Source organism: Zingiber officinale, chromosome 4B (genome assembly GCF_018446385.1).
Source record: "Zingiber officinale cultivar Zhangliang chromosome 4B, Zo_v1.1, whole genome shotgun sequence".
NCBI lineage: Eukaryota > Viridiplantae > Streptophyta > Magnoliopsida > Zingiberales > Zingiberaceae > Zingiber > Zingiber officinale.
The window spans coordinates 82,001,690-82,026,104 of NC_055993.1; the positions used below are offsets into that span (position 1 = coordinate 82,001,690).

Here is a 24,415-nt window from a genome sequence, read left to right on the forward strand (position 1 = left end):
TTGATCGGTCGGCCTGGACCGATCAGGCCCTAGGATGATCGGTCCCCAGACCGATCAACCAACTCTCTGTGAGAGTTGGCTTCGAAGTCTGATCGGTCTGTGGACCGATCAGGCTATAGGTGGATCGGTCCACAGACCGATCCCCCTACCTTTTTCTGCCTCTGACAGGCTATAGGTTGATTTTTTTTTTGTTTTCTCGCTGACGTGACAAGTACCGCAGCAAAACCGCACATAAGGCACCGCAGCATAAGATTTCTATATATATATATATATGATCCGGTGGTAAGAGCCCAGGACCCCTAACGAGGGGTCAACGCCACGTGGAGGTCAAAATGTCAGGTGGTCTGTCGAAGAAGGGTGAGCCGACCGGACTCATGAGAAAAGTTCAGGCCGATCGGTCTGCCAGTAAACATCTGATAGTAAAAGGCGCCCTGACAGGAATCGGGGTTCCGACGCTCAATGTAACAGTAAATAATGACTGAGCGGAAGGGTGCGCCGCCCGGCCGACGCAAGGAATAAGGGTCGTCCGGACGGCGCTCTTTGTCCAGCCGGCCGGACGGACATCCTTGCTGGCTAGGGGTAAATAGGGACAGGAACATCTGCTGACAGTCGTCAAGTCCTAGAGCTAGGCCATACTCCTAGTCTGACGGACAGGTGTTCTCTTGTCCCATCGAAGACATGCTTGGACTGTAGCAGTATGGTGTCAGATAAGCTTTCTGACAGGTGCATACTGAGGTATGGGCTACAGACACGTATGCGCCTCGGTGGACGTGCATTGGTTCTTTCACCGCTCTATATAAAGAGCCTCTTACTTCGCCGGAGGTACGCAGAAAAAACATCTCTGGAGCCACTCTTTTCCACTGCTTGCTTGCCTGACTTGAGCGTCGGAGGGTCGCCGCCGGGAATCCCTTCCCGGCCCGACTTCTGTGCAGGTTCGCCGGAGCTTTGGAGACCTACTCCATCGACTAGGAGCGCGCCACGTGCCCAGCGTCCTTTGGTTCGGCGAATCGGACGGGATCAATTTGGCGCCGTCTGTGGGAACGCTCCTGCATCCGATCGGAAACAATGGACGAGGCTGGACGACAACACATGGTGACGCTTTCGAATGAGGAACTCGATGCTCTGATCGAGATAAGAGTCGCCAAGCTCGTGGAGCAAAAGCAGAAAACCACAGCCGAGCGGCCAGAGCAGCAAGCAACATCAGCGTCTGGCGGTCGAGCGGAAGCACCACCGGCCACCGTCGCATTTCATCGAGCCTTATTCCGCACCCCCGAAGCTGCAGCAGCTCAAAGGGACCGGGGATCTTCTTCGGAGGAAATGCTTAGACGAGAAGACAGAAAAGGGAAAGCCCCCCGAGCGGACGCATCGCCCGAGCGGATCAATCGCCAATTTTCAGAGGTCATTCTGCAAGATCCTCTGCCGAAGCACTATGTGCCTCCGACGATCGGCGAGTATAATGGGACAACCGACCCAGATGATCATCTGGGTAAGTTTGATAACACCGCTACGCTCCATCAATACACAGATGGAGTAAAATGCCGAGTCTTTCTTACCACTCTCTCGGGATCGGCTCAACGGTGGTTTCGGAGGTTGCCGGACGGATCCATCACAAGCTTCAAGGACTTCCGAACGGCTTTCCTCCACCATTTTGCGAGCAACCGACGCTACCAGAAAACGAGCGTGAGCCTGTTCGTCGTCAACCAAGAAGCCCGTGAATCGCTTCGAGCTTACATCCAGCGGTTCAACCAAGTGGCGATGGACATTCCAACGGCCACCTCGGAAACCATGATGAATGCCTTTACACAAGGCCTAGTGGATGGGGATTTCTTCCGATCTCTCATCCGAAAGCCGCCCCGAGAGTATGATCACATGCTACACCGGGCGAGCGAATACATAAACGTGGAAGAAGCACAGGCGGCCAGGAAAAAAGAAACTCCAACCGAGCGGGCTCCTCCTGCCGAGCGGAAACAGCACGCTGCTCATCAGCCGCCTAGAGGACCAAGGGCCGAAGCAATCCGATCCCCCCACGCCAGGTCCCATGTGCAAGAGGTAGCTGTCGCCCGGCCCAAGCCAAAGAAGAGATGGACCCCGATGTTCTGCTTCTTCCACCGGACGGATACGCACAACACACGGGATTGTCGAAGTCTTCCCTTCGTGACTCATCCTGCGCCCCGAAATGTCGGACGACGGTCTCCCTCAGTCGACAGTCGACAGGCGACAGAGAACTCATGAAGCCGATCGGACGCGACCTGATAGGTCACAGTCGCAACAGACTCCCGATCGGCATCGTTCTCCAAGGCAGGAGAATCGCCGAGCGTCCAGAGACCGATCTCGACCGTCCGCTCGGGAAGAGGAAAATAGAAGCAATACTTCCCGATGCGAGATTAACGTTATTGCAGGCGGGCCGACCGGAGGAGATTCCAACCGAGCTAGAAAGGCGAGCGTCCGGCAGCTCCAGATTCATGCAGTCGGATGTAGCCGAGAACGAGCGGAAGGATCCGAAATTAGTTTCGGGCCCGGGGACTTGGAAGGAGTTGAAGTGCCCCACGACGACGCTCTGCTCATCAAAGCGGTAATAGCTAACTATACTATTCACCGCGTATTCATTGACACAGGAAGTTCGGTCAACATCATATTTAAGAAGGTGTTCGATCAACTACAAATTGACCGAGCCGAGCTGTTACCCATGACGACTCCGCTCTACGGGTTTACGGGTAATGAAGTTCAGCCGGTCGGACAGATCTGGCTGGCTATCTCGTTAGGAGAAGAGCCGCTCAGGAGGACAAGGACAACAAACTTCGTGGTGGTCGACTCTCCCTCGTCCTACAACGTCATTTTGGGGCGACCGGCGCTCAGCGAATTCCGAGCGGTCATCTCAACCTTCCATCAGAAGATCAAGTTCCCCGTGGAGGACAAAGTGGGAGAAGTACGGGGAGATCAGCTAGCAGCTCGGCGATGCTATATCGAGATGATCCGGGCAGAAGCCCATTCCGCTCGGAAGGCGCCCCGGATCGAGGTAAACGCCATCACTGAAAAGCCACCCTCTTTAATTTATGAAGAAAAAGAGGAAGTGCAGATTCATCCAACCCGACCGAAGGCCACGACTTTTATTGCATCCGATCTGGAGGAGAAGCAGAAAGAGGAGCTGATCCAATGCCTCCGGAGAAATCATGATGTCTTTGTCTGGTCGACACATGAGCTGCCCGGAATTTCACCAAGTATTGCGCAGCATGAGCTCCATGTCCGACCGGACGCTCGGCCAATCAAGCAGAGAAAAAGAGATTTCAGCGCCGAGCAGAATGCCATCATCCGGGCGGAGGTGGAAAAGCTTCTAGAAGCCGACCATATACGCGAAGTGCAGTTCCCGAGCTGGTTGGCGAACGTAGTATTAGTCTCCAAGCCGGGCAACAAGTGGAGAGTATGCATAGATTTCAGGGATCTCAACAAAGCTTGCCCGAAAGATTTTTATCCTCTACCCCGGATAGATCAGCTGGTGGATTCTACGGCCGGCTGCGAATTAATCTGTATGCTCGACGCCTACCAGGGCTATCACCAAGTGCCGCTCGCCCGTGAAGATCGAGAAAAAGTCAGCTTCGTGACAGCCGACGACACTTATTGCTATAATGTGATGCCGTTCGGATTGAAGAATGCGGGGGCCACATATCAACGCTTGATGAATAAAGTATTCAGAGAGCAGATCGGGCGGAATCTAGAAGTTTATGTGGACGACATTCTCATTAAGTCCGTCCGAGCGCCCGATCTCTACAAGGACATGGAAGAAACCTTCCGAACGCTACGCAAATATGGAGTGAAGCTGAATTCCCAGAAGTGCCTGTTCGGAGCAAAAGGAGGGCGTTTCTTGGGGTACATAGTGACCGAGCGGGGCATCGAAGCAAATCCCAACAAGGTGAAAGCTCTACAAGATATGCCGCCTCCAAGAAATACAAGAGAAGTGCAGCGTTTGACCGGTCGGATAACCGCTCTGTCCAGATTCATCTCCAAAACCGCCGACCGGAGCCTTCCTTTTTTTCAAGATCTTACGCAAGGCTACAAAATTTCACTGGGATGAAGAATGCGATCAGGCGTTCGAAGATTTAAAGGCATATTTGAATTCGCTTCCGGTATTATCCAAGCCGACTATTGGTCAACCACTTTGTATTTATCTGTCCTCGACCGAGCAGGCAATCGCCTCAGCACTGGTGAGGGCGAGCGGGGAGGAGCCTGTATATTTTCTTAGTCACATTTTAAAAGATGCTGAATCTCGCTACACTGGGCTCGAAAAATTAGCTTTCGCTCTGGTCCTCGCCGCTCGGCGCCTCCGTCCATACTTCCTGGCACATACTATCATCGTCAAGACCAATAGCCCGCTGGGGCGTGTGTTGCTGAATCTAGAAGCATCCGGTCGGCTCATCAAATGGACGACGGAGTTAAGTGAATTTGACATTCAATACCAGCCCCGCTCGGCGATCAAAGCGCAATCCTTGGCCGATTTTGTGACTGAGGTGCAAAGGCCGGAGCCGGAAGCCATGTGGAGAATATATGTGGATGGGTCGTCCACTCGGCTCGGAAGCGGAATTGGAATATTGTTGCTCTCCCCTCAAGAAGAAAAGATGCACTTATCCGTCCGGCTGGATTATAAAGCTACCAACAATGAAGCAGAGTATGAGGCCCTCATAGCTGGCTTGCAGGCTGCCCGGCATGTGGGAGCCGGTCGGGTAACGCTTCACTCGGATTCGCAGTTGGCCGCTCAGCAGCTCTCTGGTACCTTCGAAATCAATAGTGCTCGGCTCAAGCTCTACGCTGAAGCCTTCGAGAAGCTCAAAGCCGATTTTAGAGAAGTTATTATCCAGAAGATACCCCGAGCAGAAAATCAAACAACTGATGAGTTAGCCAAACTTGCGAGCTCAATAACGTCGGTCGCCATTCAGCAGTCAATTGAAAAAGTATTGTTGGTGGCACACGTCGACCGGATGACAGGCCTCACGTTTCCAAGTGACTGGAGAACACCCCTCGCGGAGTTTTTGCGCTCAGGAGCCACACCGTCCAACTAGAACGAAGCCCAGCTGTTAAGGAGGAGGGTCGGTCGGTTCACACTCATCGGCGATCAGCTTTACAAGAAGGCTTTCTCACGCCCGTTGTTGAAATGCGTGAGCTCGGAGGACTCGGATTACATCCTCCAAGAAGTACATCAAGGATCGTGCGGAGGACATCCGGGCGGACGAGCACTAGCTAAGAAGATCCTGCTAGCTGGATAGTTTTGGCCAACTTTGCAAGCAGACGCCGCTCGGACCGTGTCGACATGCCTTTCATGCCGGAAGTACCATAACTTCAACCACCGACCGGCAGAGGAAATGAAGACATCAACAATTTCATGTCCGTTCGATCAATGGGGAATGGATATTGTTGGTCCATTTCCGATGGCGATCGGGCAGCGGGAATTTTTGTTAGTGGCGGTTGATTATTTTTCCAAGTGGGTGGAGGCCGAGCCGCTAGACAAGATCACTGAACAGATGGTCAAAAAATTTATCTGACAACACATTATCTGTCGGTTCGGCATCCCTCGCCGATTGGTTTCCGACAATGGGCGGCAATTCATAGGGAAGATGCTAGAGGATTGGTGCAAAAGCTACGGTATCGAGCAACACTTTACGTCCGTGGCTTATCCCCAGAGCAACGGTCAAGCCGAAGTAACCAATCGGGAAATTCTTCGCATTCTGCGTGCTCGGCTCGACCATTTGGGAGGAAGTTGGCCAGATGAAGTGCCGGACGTCTTATGGGTCATCCGAACGACTCCAAAGGAAGGGACGGACGTCACGCCTTTCCACCTGGTGTATAGCGGCGAAGCGGTCATTCCTGTTGAAGTTGGAGTCGAATCCGCTCGGATCCAAAGCTATGATGAGGGCAACGCCGAGCGGAGGAACATAGAGCTATACCTGGTCGAAGAAGAAAGAGCCAAGGCGTCCGTCCGGCTGATGGCGTATCGGCAACGGATGAAGCAAAATTACAACCGCCGTGTAATCCCCAAATCATTCCAGGTCGGCGATCTTGTCTGGAAAAAAGTCAAGCCGGTCGGCGACGTCGGCAAATTGGAGGCACCGTGGGCGGACCCCTTCAAGGTTATTGAAAAGCTCCGCTCGGGCGCATATTATTTGGAGGATGAAGACGGGCGACAGTTGGATCGACCGTGGAGTGCAAATCATCTCCAGCCTTATCAAGCGGGGTGAAAGGTGCACGAATGTAAATCATTTTTGTATATGTTAAGTTGCCCATGTCCTTGTAATGCAGGAAGCAAAATTAATGCAAAGGATGGTCAATGGATCCGCCGATCGGCAGCGTCAAAATTAGCCTTGAAGGCCGTCGAGCTCCGACGTTAAATATCGAGAGACAAGCCGGCGTCTATAAACGTCCGAGCGGAAGACCGTCGAGCTCCGACGTTAAATATCGAGAGACGAGCCGGCGTCTATAAACGTCCGAGCGGAAGACCGTCGAGCTCCGACGTTAAATATCGAGAGACGAGCCGGCGTCTATAAACGTCCGAGCGGAAGACCGTCGAGCTCGGACGTTAAATATCGAGAGACGAGCCGGCGTCTATAAACGTCCGAGCGGAAGACCGTCGAGCTCCGACGTTAAATATCGAGAGACGAGCCGGCGTCTATAAACGTCCGAGCGGAAGACCGTCGAGCTCCGACGTTAAAAATCGAGAGACGAGCCGGCGTCTATAAATGTCCGAGCGGGAGAGCCATCCATGTAATATATTCCGACGGTAAGAAGCCGATCGACGACAAAGGTCGGGAGCTTTAAGACCCCTGAGTAGCCGAGCGGCTTGCATGGCAAAATCTATGGAAAACCCCTTTGAGGTAAGACGCAAAGCAAAAGAGGGTTAATTAGAATTAAAAATGCAAACAAGTGAACGAGTGACGTTCGTGCGCCGAGCGGCTGCTTAATCGCGCGGCGAAAGACGTTATTGAAGGCAAGCGGCTTGGGTCCACGTTAGAGCGTGAAGCCGAGCGGAGGAGTTTTAAAGAACACTTCACACATGATGAAAGAAAAATTTCTTGCCAAAACAAAAGTTGAAGGAAAGAAAAAGATTATCTATTAAGCACAGGACTAACCAAAAGAAGTTACAGCAAAAATAAGTTTGGCCAAACGGCGTGGATACAAAAAAGTTCATAAGAAACACTCATGCGTCGAAATCAAAAAGAGCATCAGGGATGGCGCCCATCACGGTCGCGAGGTCCTCGGGAGGGATGGTCAGCTCGGCGGGCAGGTGGCCTTTGGCCTTTAAGTGATCCACAGCCGCTTTGATCGCCTCTTCAAAGGTGAGGGAGATCTTGTCAGTAAATTTCTCCCCAAAGGCATCCGAGCGGACGAATGCCTTCCTCACCTCATCGGAGCGAGCCGACTCCCCCTCTTGATACTCTTTAAGCGCGGCGTGGGCGGCGTCGTTGGCGGCGTCGTTGGCGGCTTGGAGATCCTTCAAATCTCCATCAAATCTTTGAAGATCGGCCGAGCGGCTCTCCTTCTCGGTGGCCAGAAGAGCATCTAGATCCTTGATGCGTTGCTCCAACCCTCTGATCTCCACCTTCATGCGGTCCATGTCATCAATGGCCTGGCGCTTCCGGGTGGTCGCCGTCTTGATCTCCTTATCTCGTTGTTTGATCATCGCTTCGAGCCGAACGACCTTGCTCGCTAGATCGGAAGCTCGTTTCTGTTCGGCTTCCAGTAATTTTTTGGCCTTCTCCAGATTGGCCGTCGATTGTCGGCTGTCTCCCGCGGCCTTAAGTTTTTTCAATTCGTCCTCCAGCTCGGCCAACCGATCGCTAATGGCGATCTGCTCCACCCAGTTCTGCTAGCAAGTGTGAACAGGTTAAAAACATACTTCAAATACGCAAACAAAGAAAAAGAGCATACCCCGGTGGCCTGTTGCAGGTTGCTGTCGCCGAGCTACCCGGGAGTCAGCATGGCTATTCGACGCCGAGCATCCACCCAAGCTTTGGCAAGAGGGCCCGTCAAGGTGATCTGCTGCTCAGGGATCATTGGTCGATCAGCAGCAGCCATGTACACCTCCGAAGGAAGGCGCAGAACGGTTTTAATTAAATTCTGGCCGCTCGGCTCGCTCTGAGAAGCAGCGGCCTTATCGGATGGCCCACCGGTGGACGAGGAAGGAAGCTCGCCCAAACGCCTGATACGGCGTAGAGTCCTTGAAGGGCTGGACGGCGGCACCTCAGAGCTTGCCCTCGGAGAGCCATGTGGGGTCGGGGTACTCTCTAGGGAAACCGTCCCGGTCAGCACCGGAGCATCCGCGCCCCGCTCGGGCTGTGGCTCATCAAGTGGAGTTAAGGCAGTGGCAGATTCCGGTCGTCGGCGCTTCCGAGTGACTAGCGGAACATCATCGGCCGAGCGGCCCTCTACCTCAGCTTGGTTAGAAGTTTCAGTGCCGCGCCGCTGCTTCGTCGTGAGAGGTAGCAGCAGCTAAGGCTTCAGGGGCATCCTGAGTCCCCTCACCTGATTCGCCGGTCGGATCGGCTGGATCAAGGCCCCGCTCGGCGACCTCCTTGTTCTTCACCGCCTCAATCTGAGCGACTTTCAATTTGAGCTTCTTGGTCACCTTAGCACGCCACATAACTTCAGCTGCAGAAACAAAGATTAAATTAATTAGAACAAAAGAAAAAGGAGGGACGAGAATCGCTTACTCATGCTACAGGGCAGATCGGCTGCGGTGGAAGACAGGCCGAATATATACATTACTCCTGGGAGGAGTAGCTTGTCAATGTGATAGCGCTGACCCACCAACCGCTCGGCCGCATGAAGGTAGGCCGCATCACCTCTAAATTTGCCGAGCTCCGGTTGCGCCGGCATCGCCGTCTGCCACTTGGTACGAAAAATTGGCCGCTCGGAAAAACGCACATAGAAAAAGTGCTCCTTCCAATGTTTGTTGGAGCTCGGCATATTGTCAAAGAGGACGAAGCCTATCCTAGACTGGAAAATAAAGGTACCCCACTCGGCTTGCTTGGGATAAAAAAAGTAGTGAAAAATCTTAGGCTCGAGGGGGATGTTGTTCAGTTTAAAAAGGACTATCACTCCGCTCAACAGCCTAATGGAGTTGGGGACTATCTGGCTGAGCGGAATGCGAAAATAATTGTAAATTTGTAAGAAGAACTTGTGGGGTGGGAAGCGTAGCCCGGCCAAAAATTGGTCTCGGAAGAATAGAACGGTGCCGGGCGGCGGTTCGTCAGGCCGATCGGCCGGTGTGGCTAACACTATTTGGTGGTCGGTCGGCAGATCATAGGTTCGAGTGAGGTGCAAGGCGTCCTCCTCGTCGAACCGGCTTTCCATGGTCGAATACCAAAGACCCGGAGCACCGCCGGTCGGCTGTGAGGTGTTGGTCATGGTATAAGGCTAGGGATGGACGCGCGATGGAAGGAGGGAGAAGTAAAAACAGGGAAAGAATGCGGGATGATGAAGGAAATAGCTAATAGAGAGAAAAAAAAAGGAGGGGCAGCACGGAAAAGGAATCCTTACGGGCAAAGAAGACGATCGAAGGAGGCGGTAGAGTCGTCGGAGAGTTGAAACGCAAGGTCGCCGGAGAAGAAAACGAGCAGAGGGGCGCCGGAGGAGGATGAAGCAACAATGCGGCGGAAGCGGAGTCGCGGGCTTTATATCGCCGCCCGGGAGCAATCTCCACCGTCCGATCTAGGTCGTCGATAACGAGGTCATCATCCATCCGTCCATTTCAAACGGCGGCTGTCCCATCGGAAGTGACGCCACCGCCATACGCTGACAAACGCACGATCGCCACCTGTCAGCAGGATACTGGCCGCATTTAATGAGCTCCCCTTGCCGTGCGTAACGCACGTGATGGGTAGTGGGGGAGAGCATCGGACAGGGATTCCAAGAGGACACAAGGCACAGACAAGATACCGCCGAACGGATGAGTATCCCTATGCCTGGCCGAGCGGCCTAACGCAGTGATCACTGCTCAGTCAGATCGGCAGTCCAGTCAGTCGGACTTCGCCTCCTTCGACTAGACTCGAGGGGAAGGCAAGTGATCCGGTAGTAAGAGCCCGGGACCCCTAACGATGGGTCAACGTCACGTGGAGGTCAAAAGGCCAGGTGGTCTGTCGAAGAAGGGTGAGCCGACCGGACTCATGAGAAAAGTTTAGGCCGATCGGTCTGCCAGTAAACATGTGATAGTAAAAGGCGCCCTGACAGGAATCGGGGTTCCGACGCTCAATGTAACAGTAAATAATGACCGAGCGGAAGGGTGCGCCGCCCGGCCGGCGCAGGGAATAAGGGCCGTTCGGACGGCGCTCTTTGTCCAGCCGGCCGGACGGACATCCTGGCTGGCTAGGGGTAAATAGGGACAGGAACATCTGCTGATAGCTGTCAAGTCCTAGAGCTAGGCCATACTCCTAGTCTGATGGCCAGGTGTTCTCTTGTCCCATCGAAGACATATTTGGACTGTAGCAGTATGGTGTCAGGTAAGCTTTCTGACAGGTGCATACCGAGGTATGGGCTGCGGACACGTATGCGCCTCGGTGGACGTGCATTGGTTCTTTCACCGCTCTATATAAAGAGCCTCTTACTTCGCCGGAGGTACGTAGAAAAAACATCTCTGGAGCCACTCTTTTCCACTGCTTGCTTGCCTGACTTGAGCGTCGGAGGGTCGCCGCCGGGAATCCCTTCCCGGCCCGACTTCTGTGCAGGTTCGCCGGAGCTTCGGAGGCCTACTCCATCGACTAGGAGCGCGCCACGTGCCCAGCGTTCTTTGGTTCGGCGATTCGGACGGGATCAAAATATATATATATATATATATATATATATATATATATATATATATATATATATATATATATATATATCCTATCTTTTTTATTTTTTTACATATTCCTTTATTTTTATGCGTTATTTATTTATTTATTTATTTTTTAAAGTTATTTTTACTTTTTTTTTCTTTTTTATTTTCTTACATTCTTTTTTAATTTTTTTTTTATGTTTTTATACGTTTTTTCTATTTTTTTAAATATTTTTACGTTTTTATTTTTTTATTTTTATGTTTTCCTATTTTTATTTTTAATATTTTTTTTCATTTTTTATTATTCTTTTAAATTTTTTTACGTTTTTTTATTTTTTATGCTTTTTTTAATTTTTTACATTTTAATTATTTTTTTACATTTTTCTATTTTTTAGTTATTTTATTTTATTTTTTCGTTATGTTTTTCTTTTTTGTCACATTTTTCTCTTATATGAAGGTATTTTGAGTAAAAAAAAAATTGTTAACCCCGAAATCAAGAAAAAACTCAATTTTACAAGGTTTTCTGATTCAGTTGCATGTCCCTTTTGCTGACATGTCAGACAAACATTACTTGAAAATCATTGATTACCTAAATAAACAGGATTTCGTTGAAAATCTTTGATGGATAAACAAGGTTATCAAGGATAACCCCCAACCAAACTTACCTTTAGATCTAAAATAGATAATATTATATAATTATAAAAATATCTAAATTTTTTTCAATCCAAAAACTAATTTATAATTTAAACGTCGGATTACAATTCAAATATGATCAAAATTGACTGTGATCTTTCTTAGATTTACTTTCCCATTTAGATTATAATTTTTAGTCAACTTAAGCACGGGCACCTAACTCAACCTAAAACTATAATCTAGATGGGAAAGTGAACACAGAGAAGATCGTAATTAATCTTAATCTCGATTTGACTTACAAGTTACAAAAAGAGCCAGAGATTACGAACCAGAGAATTTAGACTCGTCAATTCAATGGATCGAATGTCACTCAGATTGGAGTAAAACTAATATAAGAGAATTCTCGATTTGAATTAACATAATTTGAAAAGCTGATCATTTAATATTTCATCATTATCATATTAATCTTCATATTTCGCGAAACATTTTAATTTTAAAGTAAAATTTAATTTAATTTAATTTAACAAAATTAAATACTAAACTCAAGTTAATCGGGATGAATCTGAATTCAATTTAATCCTAACATGATCTAAAAACTTCTAATCCTCTATAAAACTTCCATGCTTGGATGACTGAGATAGGTTTGATAAGTCATGTTTATTTTTTATACTCCTACCATGAAAGGTAGAAAAAACTTAGAATTATGGGTATAATTGAGTTGAGTCAAACTTTTGAATATTTGAGTTTGGTTCATTTATAATTGAACTAAGTTCGAATTTTATTTAACAAATTTATTCATGGTTCGTGAGTTTATCGAGCCTAAATAAATTTAATAAATATAAATTATAAATTTAAATATTTATTAAAAATTAAATTATATATTTAAAAAATATATATAATATTCTTATTAAAATTTATAATTTTATTCTAATAAATAAATTTAATATATTTACCTATATTTTTTTATACATAGAGTGTAAAATCTATAAATTCAATAGTAAAATTATTATTATTTTTTTAAATAATTCATGAGTTAACGAGCCGAGTATTATGAAGTTTGAACTTAATTTATTTATTTTAATGAGTCTCGTTAAACGAGTTCAAATGAACTTTTATCGAATTGAACTTTAAATAATTCACGAGCAGCTTGGTTCATTTACACCTCTACTCATAACCGTGCGCGGACAAAATAAAATTGCCAAAAAAAAATTGAAAGAGCATTTCTTGTTTTTGTTTATTATTAAAAAACATTGCATTCTAATTTATCTTTCTAAATTATAGAATTAGCTTTTATGGTTTAAGTTTTATGTTGTGTTGTTAAAATTAATTGTGATTTACAATTTTACGCTAAATCAATATAAATTTTTTAAAACACCATTGTTGAGTAAAATATTTAATTTATAGGTATATTTAGATGATTGCAAGTAGTTGTATTTTTACATTAAATACCGGTCACAATTTTTAATCTCGTATTAGTTAATAATGCTTGTTATATAATATTAGGGATGCTATAAATTATTATTATTATTATTATTTATACATATATATGTTAGGAATTTGCACATAATTATCTCAATTAAATTTTGATTAATAAGCAATTGAGAGATTAAAGTTATATAATTCTTCAAAATTATATTAAGGCATCCTAACTATTCAAAACAATACATTACTTTTTAAATGTTTTTCGTAATTTAATTAATTAATTAATTAATTTTTAGAAGATGACAGAGAGTATTGAATAAAAAATAAATGGGCAAATTGCCTTGATTAAAGAAAAAAGAAAATTTCGGTAATAATCTGTGATTAATGCCTTGCTGAAACTAATTTATTTGAACGTAAATTACTTTTATAATAATTTAAAATTAAAATGCTAATATTGATTAACTTCATAGTTTTTTTTTTTGCTCATAATTTGAAAATTATTTTTGAAAAAAAAATCAATTTTGCTAGATATACATAACTTAGAAATGGATAAGTATGTACTATGTTTTTCTTTACTTAAATTGTTTTACAGAAATTTTCACTCTGCTCTTTAGGTTTTCAACATTTTTATTTTCAACCTAAGATTTTGACATATCACATTTTACTCATAATTTTATTCTACCTCTACATTTTTTTAAAAAAATATTTATTATTTTGTCCTCTAGACATTATCAAATTAATTAACAGAAACTCTTTATCGTGAAAGCAATTTTGTCGATAGTAAAAGGAAAAAATGGAAAAGTTTGGAAATCTATGTGGGAGTAGTAATTAAGGGCCAAAATTAAAAATCAATACCTTGATTCTAGTTTATAAGTGAAAAATAATACAGTAATGGGAGCAAAGTGAAATTTGCACAGATTATTCTTATCCAGCGTCGATTTATTATAATATAATTTTAATTTTAAATTGGATTATTTTATTTATTTATTTTATTATTTTCGTATTGACTGACTACACTTTCCACGGGGAGAGAGAGAGAGAGAGAGAGAGAGAGTGGAAATGGAGAGCCCGGTGGCGAAGTCGCCGCGGAGCCCGGAGGCGGAGATCGGTCACCGGCTGGAAGATCTGTGGGACGTGCAAGAGCCTCAACTCAGTCCCTCCGAGAAGCTCAACTCCTGCTTCCAAGACCTCCCCGTTTCTTCCTTCCCTCCCGCACCGTCGTCCGAAGGTTCTCCTTTTCGCCACCGCACCTTTCTGTTTTCTTCACTTCTCTTCGCTCCTAACCCTAAGTTTTAGTTATAATTAGTTTAGTCTAACTTTAGATAATTTTTCGTACGCTTTCGCGTTGTTTTCGTTTGCAAGCGTACTTTCGCTCTAATCCAGCGTATATCTGCGATCTCGCATCTGATAAGCTAGGAATTCATAGATCATCGGTCACTGGAAGTTTAAAAATTCTACTCTGCAGTAGATATTTGTCATATGCTGAGTTTTTTTTTTTTTTTTGATATTAAAAAAGGCTTAATCTATACATTCTGTTTTGTGGTAGCATATGGAGCCTAGCATGCTTAGAACCTCTTAGCTGGTAAACTTGTCATTGTGCGTTAGCATCTGCAGCACCGCAGCCTAGTCTGGTTTATTAGAATGACGAACATTGAATCTGGTAAAATTTGTTGGTTATGAACCGCATAGTCTCGGTTGTATCTAACCATTGATCACATTATAGACTTGATCTTTCTGTATTTTTTTTTTTAAAGATGAAAAGTGCAAGACCTTTTTTGTGCTAGGAATTTTACAATGTTTTTGTTTAAAAACTAATTATACTAATTAAAAAAAATATTGAAATAATATTTTATAATTTATTTATTAATTGTTGTACTGAACATGTTCAATTATATTTAGCTATGGATGGTAATAATCATTAACTGAGAAAGTACCTTTAACGATCATGTTATAGTAAAATAGTTTTAGTTTATAAATAAATCATTGGATCAAATGGATTTTTCCTTCGTTTTTGAATGGATTGCCTCTAACCTGTTCATCACTTTGCAATGGCTCCTTAGATCGATTGAGGTTGATTGTTTTTGCCCAGAGTTGCCATTAACTGACTAAATCTGATAGTCATGTGATGATGAACATGTTACTTTCAGAAGAATTACTGTTGTGGGAGCTATAATTTAAGGAATCATTTATATGAAAAAGTTCTCATCATTTGTTTTCTTTTTAGTTATTGAGATTTCTTCAGATGCAACCCTATCTGCTGCGGTGGAGATACTATCCAAACACAAGATCTTAAGTGCACTGGTAAGGAATGTGGATGCACCTGAAGATGCTAGTTGGATAGATAGGTACATCGGCATTGTTGAGTTTCCAGGAATTGCTGTATGGCTTCTACATCAGGTTTGATGCTAACACATTACTTATTTGCTCTTGTTTCTGGTTTTTATATTGTTCAATCACAGATGTTTGCAGTAATTTCTTATATTTGATTGATTCACCACTGAAATTATGTTTCATATAATGAAAATTGCATTCCTATAGTTAAAGCATCATTTTTGTACCTTTTGAATATTGCATTGTGAAATTTATAGTTTGTCTTCAAGACATAAATTGCAAACTTTTCTATCTTTTTCTAAAATTTGTAAATCATTTCTCAAGGTTCAAAAAGGCATTTTGTGCTAGAGTTTGTCTATGATTGGAACAGACAGGCTACATCATGTTGACACTTGAGATGTACTCCATTATTACCTTTTTACTTAGTTTGGTTACTTCTAAAAATAATAATATAGTAATTAGACAATTGGCTAAAAATAAATTCACAATTATAATTTTATAAAAATTAGCTAAAAAATAAAATATTGTTTGATTCATCTTGATGCATATTGAAGTGTTGGCAAGGTATGATAGTCATCTGTACAATTTGTATTGGAGGCATAGGCTATCCATGTTGATCAATATTAGATTTTGGTAATTTATTGAAATGGTATGTTTTGACTATGCTGCCCAATACAACGCATGATTTCAAACCATACATTTATGATTTATCATCAAGAAACCTTTTTCTTTCATGATTGAATGACCATCATAAGGAACTTTTCCTCTCTCATGGGAGAGAAGTTGAGTATTATTTGAGATTGTGCACGGTGCTTTGGGTAGAGATACAAGTACAACAAAAATAAAATGCAATAAGTACTAACAACAATAAAGTAAAATACTCGAGCATTTATGTTATTTGGAATTCCTGCTTCTTATTTCATAGTCTATGGACTCGTAAGGTAAGTCGATTCATGAAAAACCACTACCTTTCTCTTTTTTGAAAATCTTTCAGAGGTGGTGAAGCCTTTTTACAATACGAAGATGAAGTGTAGTAAAAGAGTTTGCAAAAATATGGAGTTTGAAGGTAAATATTTTAAGCTGAAAAAAAACAAAAAAAAAGTAAAAATAAATACAATAAAGCACTTGGAAACTGAGAAATTGATTGGGAATTGTTGTCAAAATTTTAGGCTCCTCTTGCCTCCCTTTTTATGGCCCTCCAAATTTCCATGGATAAACTTCAACAGTTGCGCTACATTAATGTAATATATTGATTTACACTTTTTACAGTGTTGGTTGACTGAAGCTTGATCTGCGCAAACTAATCTTCGTTAGCTGCTGCTTTCAGTCAACTCCAAGCCTTTCCAGTTGACTGTAATCTTTGTCAGTCCACTTTGACACCTATTAGTTGACTCGTTTAGATAAGCTTGTTGACTTAAGTCTCAAGTTGTCTTAATGCAGTCGACTCCTCTAGATAAGATCGTCTACAACGGTATAATTTTTGAATATATAATTAACTCAATCAACTACCCAGTCGACTCACTTACTTTAGTTGACTACAAGTCAACTCCGTTACAAATAGAAACCTTCTTTTTTGCTCAGAATAGAGCATTGGTCAACTAACTAGCCATCAATTGACCGATCACTTGACTCAACATGGAATAAAACTTTTGTTCATAAGAATTCTATCTCTAATCAATTGTATGGTTACAATCAGTCGATTGAACAGGCATCAATAGATTGAACTCTCATCTAGTTGACTCAATCTGGAATAGAGCCTTTTTTGCAAGGTCTCCATCTTTAGTCAACTAACCATAACAATCAACTGATTGTAACCATGAGTTAATTGACTCATCGATTTTGACCGCTTAAAACACTTATTTTTCAATCAAGTCATTAGCTAAGTAAGAGAACTACTCAACCTCCAAAATACAAGCCAATCATATTTTCTCACAACTCACATGGCAAGAGTTTACCTTTTGACACTTCTTGCATGTTGCGTATCTCGATTACCTGAACCTACTGCAACTTTTCATTTGCCAAGAGGCCTTTGCCTCTGGGTCTTCCTCGTCTATCAACTCTTATTCCATATCTACCAACACTCGCAGGACTTCTTTGTCAAATGTCAAGTCGTCCTCGACCCACTTGGATTTCATTTATCTACTAACTCTTGTTGTCCTTTCTTTTTTGTATCAAATATTTGGGATGTCTACCCACTTGGACTTCACGCATTTGCCAATGCTTGTTAGACTTTTCTTTTCTATCAAATGTTAGGTCAATCTTAATCCACTTTGACTTCACCTATCTGTCAATGCCTAATGGACTTTCATTTTTTGCTAAATATGCGATCTACCTCGATCCATTTGGAGTTCACCTATGGCTCCTGCAATATAAGTGTCAACTAATTTGCACCTATACACTTGACACAACATAACTAATACCATATAAACCTAATTTTAAACCCTTACTAGAAACATCAAAATTATATTGTCAAATTTGGCATGATTGCACCAACATATTATTTTAGATTTAAATGCCTTAATGTATCTTTTCATTTCAAAACTTAGTTCTTTTACGTGTTTCCTTTTTTTTTTTTTCCAAATCTGAAGATGTATATTCTATAGATTCCCTCATTCTCCAGTAGCCTCACCAGATATCTGATCAAGGATCATTAATGTCACCAATATATTTACTTACCTTGTTGTATGATAGCATGGGATCCTTGCAAACAATATATCCAAATGGACCAAATCAATAAGCAACACTAACTTATCCTCTGAAGGTATTATCCTTCCCCCAAAGTGATAACTGATACTTGTTCACAAGCAATCTTTTCAATGCAATTAGCAAACCTCTTTGCTAAATGTTTCTCCATAACTCTTATCCTATAATGGTTTTCTGGAAGCTGACCACACAATATTTTCTGTTGATGTCTTCCAAAGAATGCACTTTTTACCTATAATCCTTTTTACATCATTTTTCTAAGATAAAGAAAAAACTCAGTATGATCTTATTTCTTGGGCTTGATTCTGGGTGGCCTTAGCTCCAAAATTGGCATGCTTGCTAAATTATCAACTTATACTTTACATTATGTCTTCCTTGTCAATCCTATTTCAATTTCATAGTCAAACAAACAATGTGTTTTCTCCAATGTCGTTACTTGGTTAACATGATCTTTTAAGGTTAATAGTGAAATTGAAGTAAACCAGCTCATGTTGCTGACCTATTATGCTTTATCACATTCCTTGTGTAAGGGTGGATGAGCATCCTGCTGTTTTGGCAGTAATCATCTGCCATGCCAGCTTGAACTGCTGCAGTTTCTACCAGCCTGAATTTTGCCTTCCATCTCAAGTGATTGTAGAATCTCTAAGCTTGTTTATCAGGTATATCATAATACTATCTTGCTTAGCCTTTCTTTCATTCTATAACTCCATGAAAGCCAAATGTGATGAAATATTCTCTTTGTAGCTTCAAATTCACTAGGTTTAATGACTAGAAATAAAGTACTCAAGTGGAAAAAACATTCTGATAAACTATCATAATAATACACGAATAATTTAGTCTTCATCCACTCTGGGTGGGCTGTGTCTTGAAGCAGTCCTCCATGAGCAACCAATGTTCCTGTGCAGCTGGGTTATGAGTTTCACTGTGTAAATTTGTGGTTCTTTTGGACTTTCTGAGATTTGGAATTTAGGAGGCATAAGATATTCATTTCAAGATGCCATTGTCTAATTTACTTAACCAAACTACGTCAGCAAAAATCTTGGTACTTTGTTGGGTTTTTAACTATTTATTTCCTGATTTTCTTTGCAGTCTGAAGTTTCAGTACTCAGGATGAAGGCTGCATCAGCTGTGACAGGATTTGAGGTAAGTGAACTGGCAGAAGTTACCAAGATTGGTGGCACTGATGCTGCTTCTGAAGATGTAGCTGGTGTTGCTGCTGCTACTGGGCCTGCAAATTTTGTCCCTGAAGCTGTTGATTCAACGGGCGGTGGCTTCTTTGAGACTCTCACTTCTTCAGATTTCTACAAGAATACCATGGTATTGTGCTTTGGAATCTTTGCAAATACATGTTCAGACACTTTTGTATAATCTGGAGGACTGAGATATTGCTTTGATTTCTCCATAGGTTAAGGAGATTGCAGGATCCTTTAGATGGGCACCCTTTCTTGCTATTGAAAACTCTGACTCTTTCCTTACCATGTTGTTATTACTATCAAAGTACAGAATGAAGAGCCTTCCTGTGGTTGATCTTGGTGCAGGGAAGATTGAAAATATTATTACACAATCTGCCGTGGTTCACATGTTGGCAGAATGTGTAGATCTTCACTGGTTTGAGAACTGGGGTTCTAAGAAATTATATGAGTTGGGTCTTCCTGCTATGAAGCCTAAGGGGCTGATTAAGGTAATTGTCTGTTATTTACATCAAATTACAATATTTTTTGGACCAAATTTTTATTATCCAAAATTTAGGCAATTGCATCCTATATTTCTTCAAATTGTAATATTTTTAAGACCAAGTCTTTATTATCCAGCATTGGTTGGACATGAAAAGTCTGTTTAACTGAAGCATGCAAATTTTTACATTCAGAAAATTTAAATCTTTCTTCAAAAAATTGATCAGAAAATTACAATCTTTCTTCAAATCTTTTCTCAAAGGAATTTAGAGGAGTTGGCAATCAATATGAATAATTTTAATCATTTTTTATAATATTAGATGACAATGTGCCAACCGTTAGTGGCTAATATAGCTGAGTCTGTTTCTAAATAGAATAGAGTCGCTGACAAATGACAGCTACACATCTTGTTCTCTAAACTTCTTTCGGTTCTCCTTTGCATCTTATTTTATTTTCTTTAATACTCACTAATTAAGTGTGCATACAGTCACACAAGCTCCACCTATTGTACCTCGATGTATCTTTTTGGCTTGTACATTTGATTGTGTTACCACTTCTCTGAGAAGCATGAAGTTCTTAGGAAAATGGCCATCCTTTTTATGTTTATTCTCTTTTAGCATTCTGTCATCTGTGTGCAAGTGCACCAGACTAACCAAGCCTAACATATGGACTGATGCTCACCTAGGAGTACGTAATTGAAAAAGAAAAATAATGGATTAGCGAATATGATTTCATGATAAATTTGATTAAATGACCACTTATCCTGTAAATACTTAGAAACCTCGTCAAAGTCTCTATCTTTGTTCAATTCTTCTCTGAGTCTGATTATCATTAAGATAGTACATGTGCCAATGTCTGAATGAAGTAAAGCGGGTGCAAAATCACATATCATGGGCTAATGTTCCTTAGCTCTGCTTACTGTCTTGAATTTATTTTTGTTTTAATTTTTTCAGGTTAGTGAGCACCAACCAGTTTTAAAGGCTTTCCAACTAATGAGAGAGAAAGGAATTGGAGGGCTTCCAGTTGTTGATCAAAGTGGAAACAAGGCAATAGGAAATATAAGCATCAGAGATGTGCAGTATCTTTTAACTGCCCCCGAGATTTACAATGATTACAGGTGTGCAAAGCAAGTTGCATGTTCCAATTCTAAGTTGTTGTATCCAGAACTTTAAGACTTAACCAATCCTATTTTTATTTCAAATCTTCACCCTTTTACTGTTTCTTGTTTTATTTGTTTGTTGAAATTACTTATTTCCTTGGTAAATCTTTCGCGCATTTGAATCCTGAAACTTAGATCTTAATCCACATAACTATTTTTCTTCAGAAATGTTTGTAACAATGACAATATGTATCGATGCCTGCCTTGTTATATTTATTAGGTTGTTTTCTCATCTTACTTCGTTTTTCTTTGCTACCTATTTCAATGACATTTAATTTGCATGGTATTGCAGGTCAATCACAGCTAAAAATTTTCTCACTGCAGTAAGGAATCACTTGGTCGAACACGAAGAAGCCTCGCCCATGCTACATGGTGTGATCAAGTGTAATAGAAATGATACGCTCCAAGATGTCATTTTGAGGCTGGACACTGAGAAGATACACCGGATCTATGTGGTCGACGAGGAGGAGAATCTTCAGGGAGTAATCACACTTCGCGACATCATCTCCAAATTGGTCCATGAGCCACACCGTTATTTTGGAGACTTCTTTGATGGGTTTGTACCATTGCCAGCGAATAGCAGGGTGTGAAAACGTACAGAAGCTCGTTTTTTAACATAATCTTGTGTCTTCCATGGTCTGAAGCCCTCTGTCTCCACCTTCATGTTCTCATTTCCTGTGTATGATGGCAATGGAATCTCCCAGCTTCTCTGGACATTGTTAGTTTTCAGCTTTTGCAACTTTGTAGCCCTGCTTCTTGTTTCATCTTGCTCTGTAATTAAATTAACTTGTGAATCTGTTTGTGTAGTTTGGGGTGGCTAGGTTAAATTCTTCTTGTTTCAGCTTTTGCAACCTTTCCCGTTCAAGTTTAAACTGAGTCATGTTGATGCCCCTCCGAAGAATTGAAGCAACTCGATTTGGGGTGGCTAGGTTAATTCAGTCCCATTGAGTGGATTGATTGGGTTTGAACAGTCAAGATGATGAAGTTAACCTAGTCCAACTAAGAGGCTCACTAAGTTGGTTCAGCCTGGGTTTACACAACCGGACCAGGCCTGTTAAACCAATCATGCTAGAAGTCATCAGCCCTGATCAGAAACTTCTATGAGACTCTCACTTCAGATTTTTCGATTTCTCCTTAGGTTCCGAAGACTGTAGGGTCCTTTTGTCGGGCTCCATTTCCCGCTATTCCGAGCTCTCAATCTTTCTTTATAGAGCGAGAAGTCTTCCCTATCATTGATCTCGGATCAGGGACTGGGAATATCATCATCTAACTTCTGTAGTTCGAGAGATTCGGGGATCTACATAGTTGAACTTTGCGGTTCATGAATGCATATCCATCCTGGTTCTTGTTCAATTTTCATATTTGGTGCATGCATATGTTATTTCACTTGTAAAAATAGATGCAAGTAAGCTAAGTAAGCTTCAAGAACATTGCCATTGTAACCCTCGGGCAATGATGTAGCGGTAGAGTATTTTTTTAATTTTTTAGATATCTAAAGATCAAGTTTCAACCATGATGAATGAATGGTTTATCTAAGAATATTAGCTGATGGACTGTCCGTTATGATCACTATTGGTCCCTACTCCCTTGAGGCTATCAAGAAAGGGGTAAATGATTCTCCACAAAATACAACAATAAACATCTTTCTAAAATAATCGGGCTTAACACAATTACACACTTAATCAAAATATAATAGAATTTAAAATAAGTACGAGGCACACAAAGTTTTACTTGGTTTGTAATCAGAGGATTACTACTCCAAGAAAAGTCGGCTCAGTAAGAAGATCTCTTTCTCGAACAAAACATCGGAGGTGGAGAAGCTTCATACACGAAAACGATGCTCGGAAATAAAAGACATAAAGAAAACTTGAAGTACAAAGTGTGTTATTCGAAAAGGAAAATACCAAGGATCTATTTATAGTCCACTGGTCGAAATTGACCGTTTGTTGACGTAGCACAGTTCGAACGTCCGGACCCTCTCCAGGCGCCCCACGTGGCAAATCTTATCTCTTCGCAAACGACTATGCAATGACAAAAGATAATATTTTATCTGGTCTAGTCACCTGGAACAGCTCCGGGCGCCCGGACCGCCTTCGAACAAGGACACCTCACTGAGGCACCCTGGGATTCCCCTGGGAATCCATACACCTTGAGATGCCCTTGGGAATCCGGGTGCCCGAACCGTCTAGGTGCTTTGACTTGGTTCAGGCGCTCCGATAGTCAACAACATGTTTCTCCTCCATTCTATCTTTGTTTGCTTGAGTGATTTCGGCCATTCAAAACAGAGCTCACTTGAACATATTTTTCGGTCTTCTTCTTAAGCAACCTTCCGCTTCGGCTTCTCATCTCTCGGAATCACCACGCACTTCCTTCTCGTCCGCCAGCATACTCTTCCACAGCCCCTCGTCCCTCGGACGCACCGAGCTTGTCGACTCTCTCTCGTGTCATCCTTCTTGCTAGCTGTGTCTTTCACTCAACTTCTTATGCTCCTAAGTTCTGCACACTTAGACAAAAGGATCAAAATATAACATGACCTAACTTGACTTGGCTGATGACATCAAAATTATCACGGGTACTTATAATTTCTTCTTTTTTGATGTGAGCAATCTAAGTTACGTTAGGATAAAAAAGAAACAAATAACATAAAAATAGTAAGTACATAAATTACAATTAATAACATTTCATGCAAAATGAAAAAATATATATATCCTCCCCTAAATTTAATTTCTAATTCTCCCCCTTTGTTGATATTAAAAATAAAAAAATATTGAAAAAGAACTTTGAAATAAATTTAAATGAATCTCTACAGGATAAAAATAAATTACTAACATTCAGAAAAATTATGAAGTTTAAATTTTAAAAATATGAACTTTTGCAATTTATAAAAATTTTTAGGAGAAATAATTTTAAAAATTATTTTTAATTACTGAAAAATTATAAAAAAAATTATTTCGATTAAACAGACATATCCAAAGCAGTGATAAATCTACAAGAAAAATTGAAAATAATTTAAGTAATAATAAATTATTTTCTACAAAAGATATAGTTTCTTATAAAAAATACTTAAAAATGGTTTCTAATTTCAAAAAATCTTAAATTTTTTTCTAAAATGTGATAGAGCAAGTATTTTTTGTAAAAAAAATAAATTTTTAAAAATTTGACATTCGAGAATTTTTAATATTTAAAAATTAGCATTTGGATAAATAATTTATAGAAAATTCAATAACAGACAAACAATTTTGAAAATCTTTTTTCATGGATATAGAACATGATAAATTTTCACAAAAAAATAAAGTTTACAAAAATAACTCTGCGAAATATGTTTAAATTGAAAAATATAATTTTTATTAAAAATTTATAAAAAATAATTCAACGGCCAAACAATTTTAAAATTTTTTAACTAATAAGTAATAATTCCTCTTTCTCGAAAAAAATAGAGATCAAATTAGTTTCAAAAGAAATTAAACAAAACAAGTTATTTAGACAATTCTAAGAAAAAAGAATATTATTCTAAGCAAAAAAGGAATATCGAATCAATTTAGAAGTATGACATGCATAGAAATTTAATATAAGCATGATTTTGAAACTCAATATAAGTTTCTACCTACTTAATTAATTAGAATTTTTTTTGGAACATATTTTAATGATAATTTTTTGATTGACCCTTATAATATCTAAAATATCAATTAAGTCCTTGAT

General features: G+C 41.4%; 1 protein-coding gene across 1 annotated transcript; it reads left to right on the top strand.

Moving 5' to 3' along the window:
* Positions 1-13,861: 13,861 nt before the first annotated feature.
* On the top strand, positions 13,862-21,554 carry LOC121975282 (SNF1-related protein kinase regulatory subunit gamma-1-like). Its single transcript, XM_042526848.1, has 6 exons — positions 13,862-14,078; positions 15,075-15,247; positions 18,974-19,201; positions 19,290-19,565; positions 20,511-20,674; positions 21,009-21,554. Exons 1-6 carry the CDS (start codon positions 13,910-13,912, stop codon positions 21,304-21,306), a joined length of 1,308 nt encoding a protein of 435 aa, XP_042382782.1. The 5' UTR covers positions 13,862-13,909; the 3' UTR covers positions 21,307-21,554.
* Positions 21,555-24,415: the final 2,861 nt, after the last annotated feature.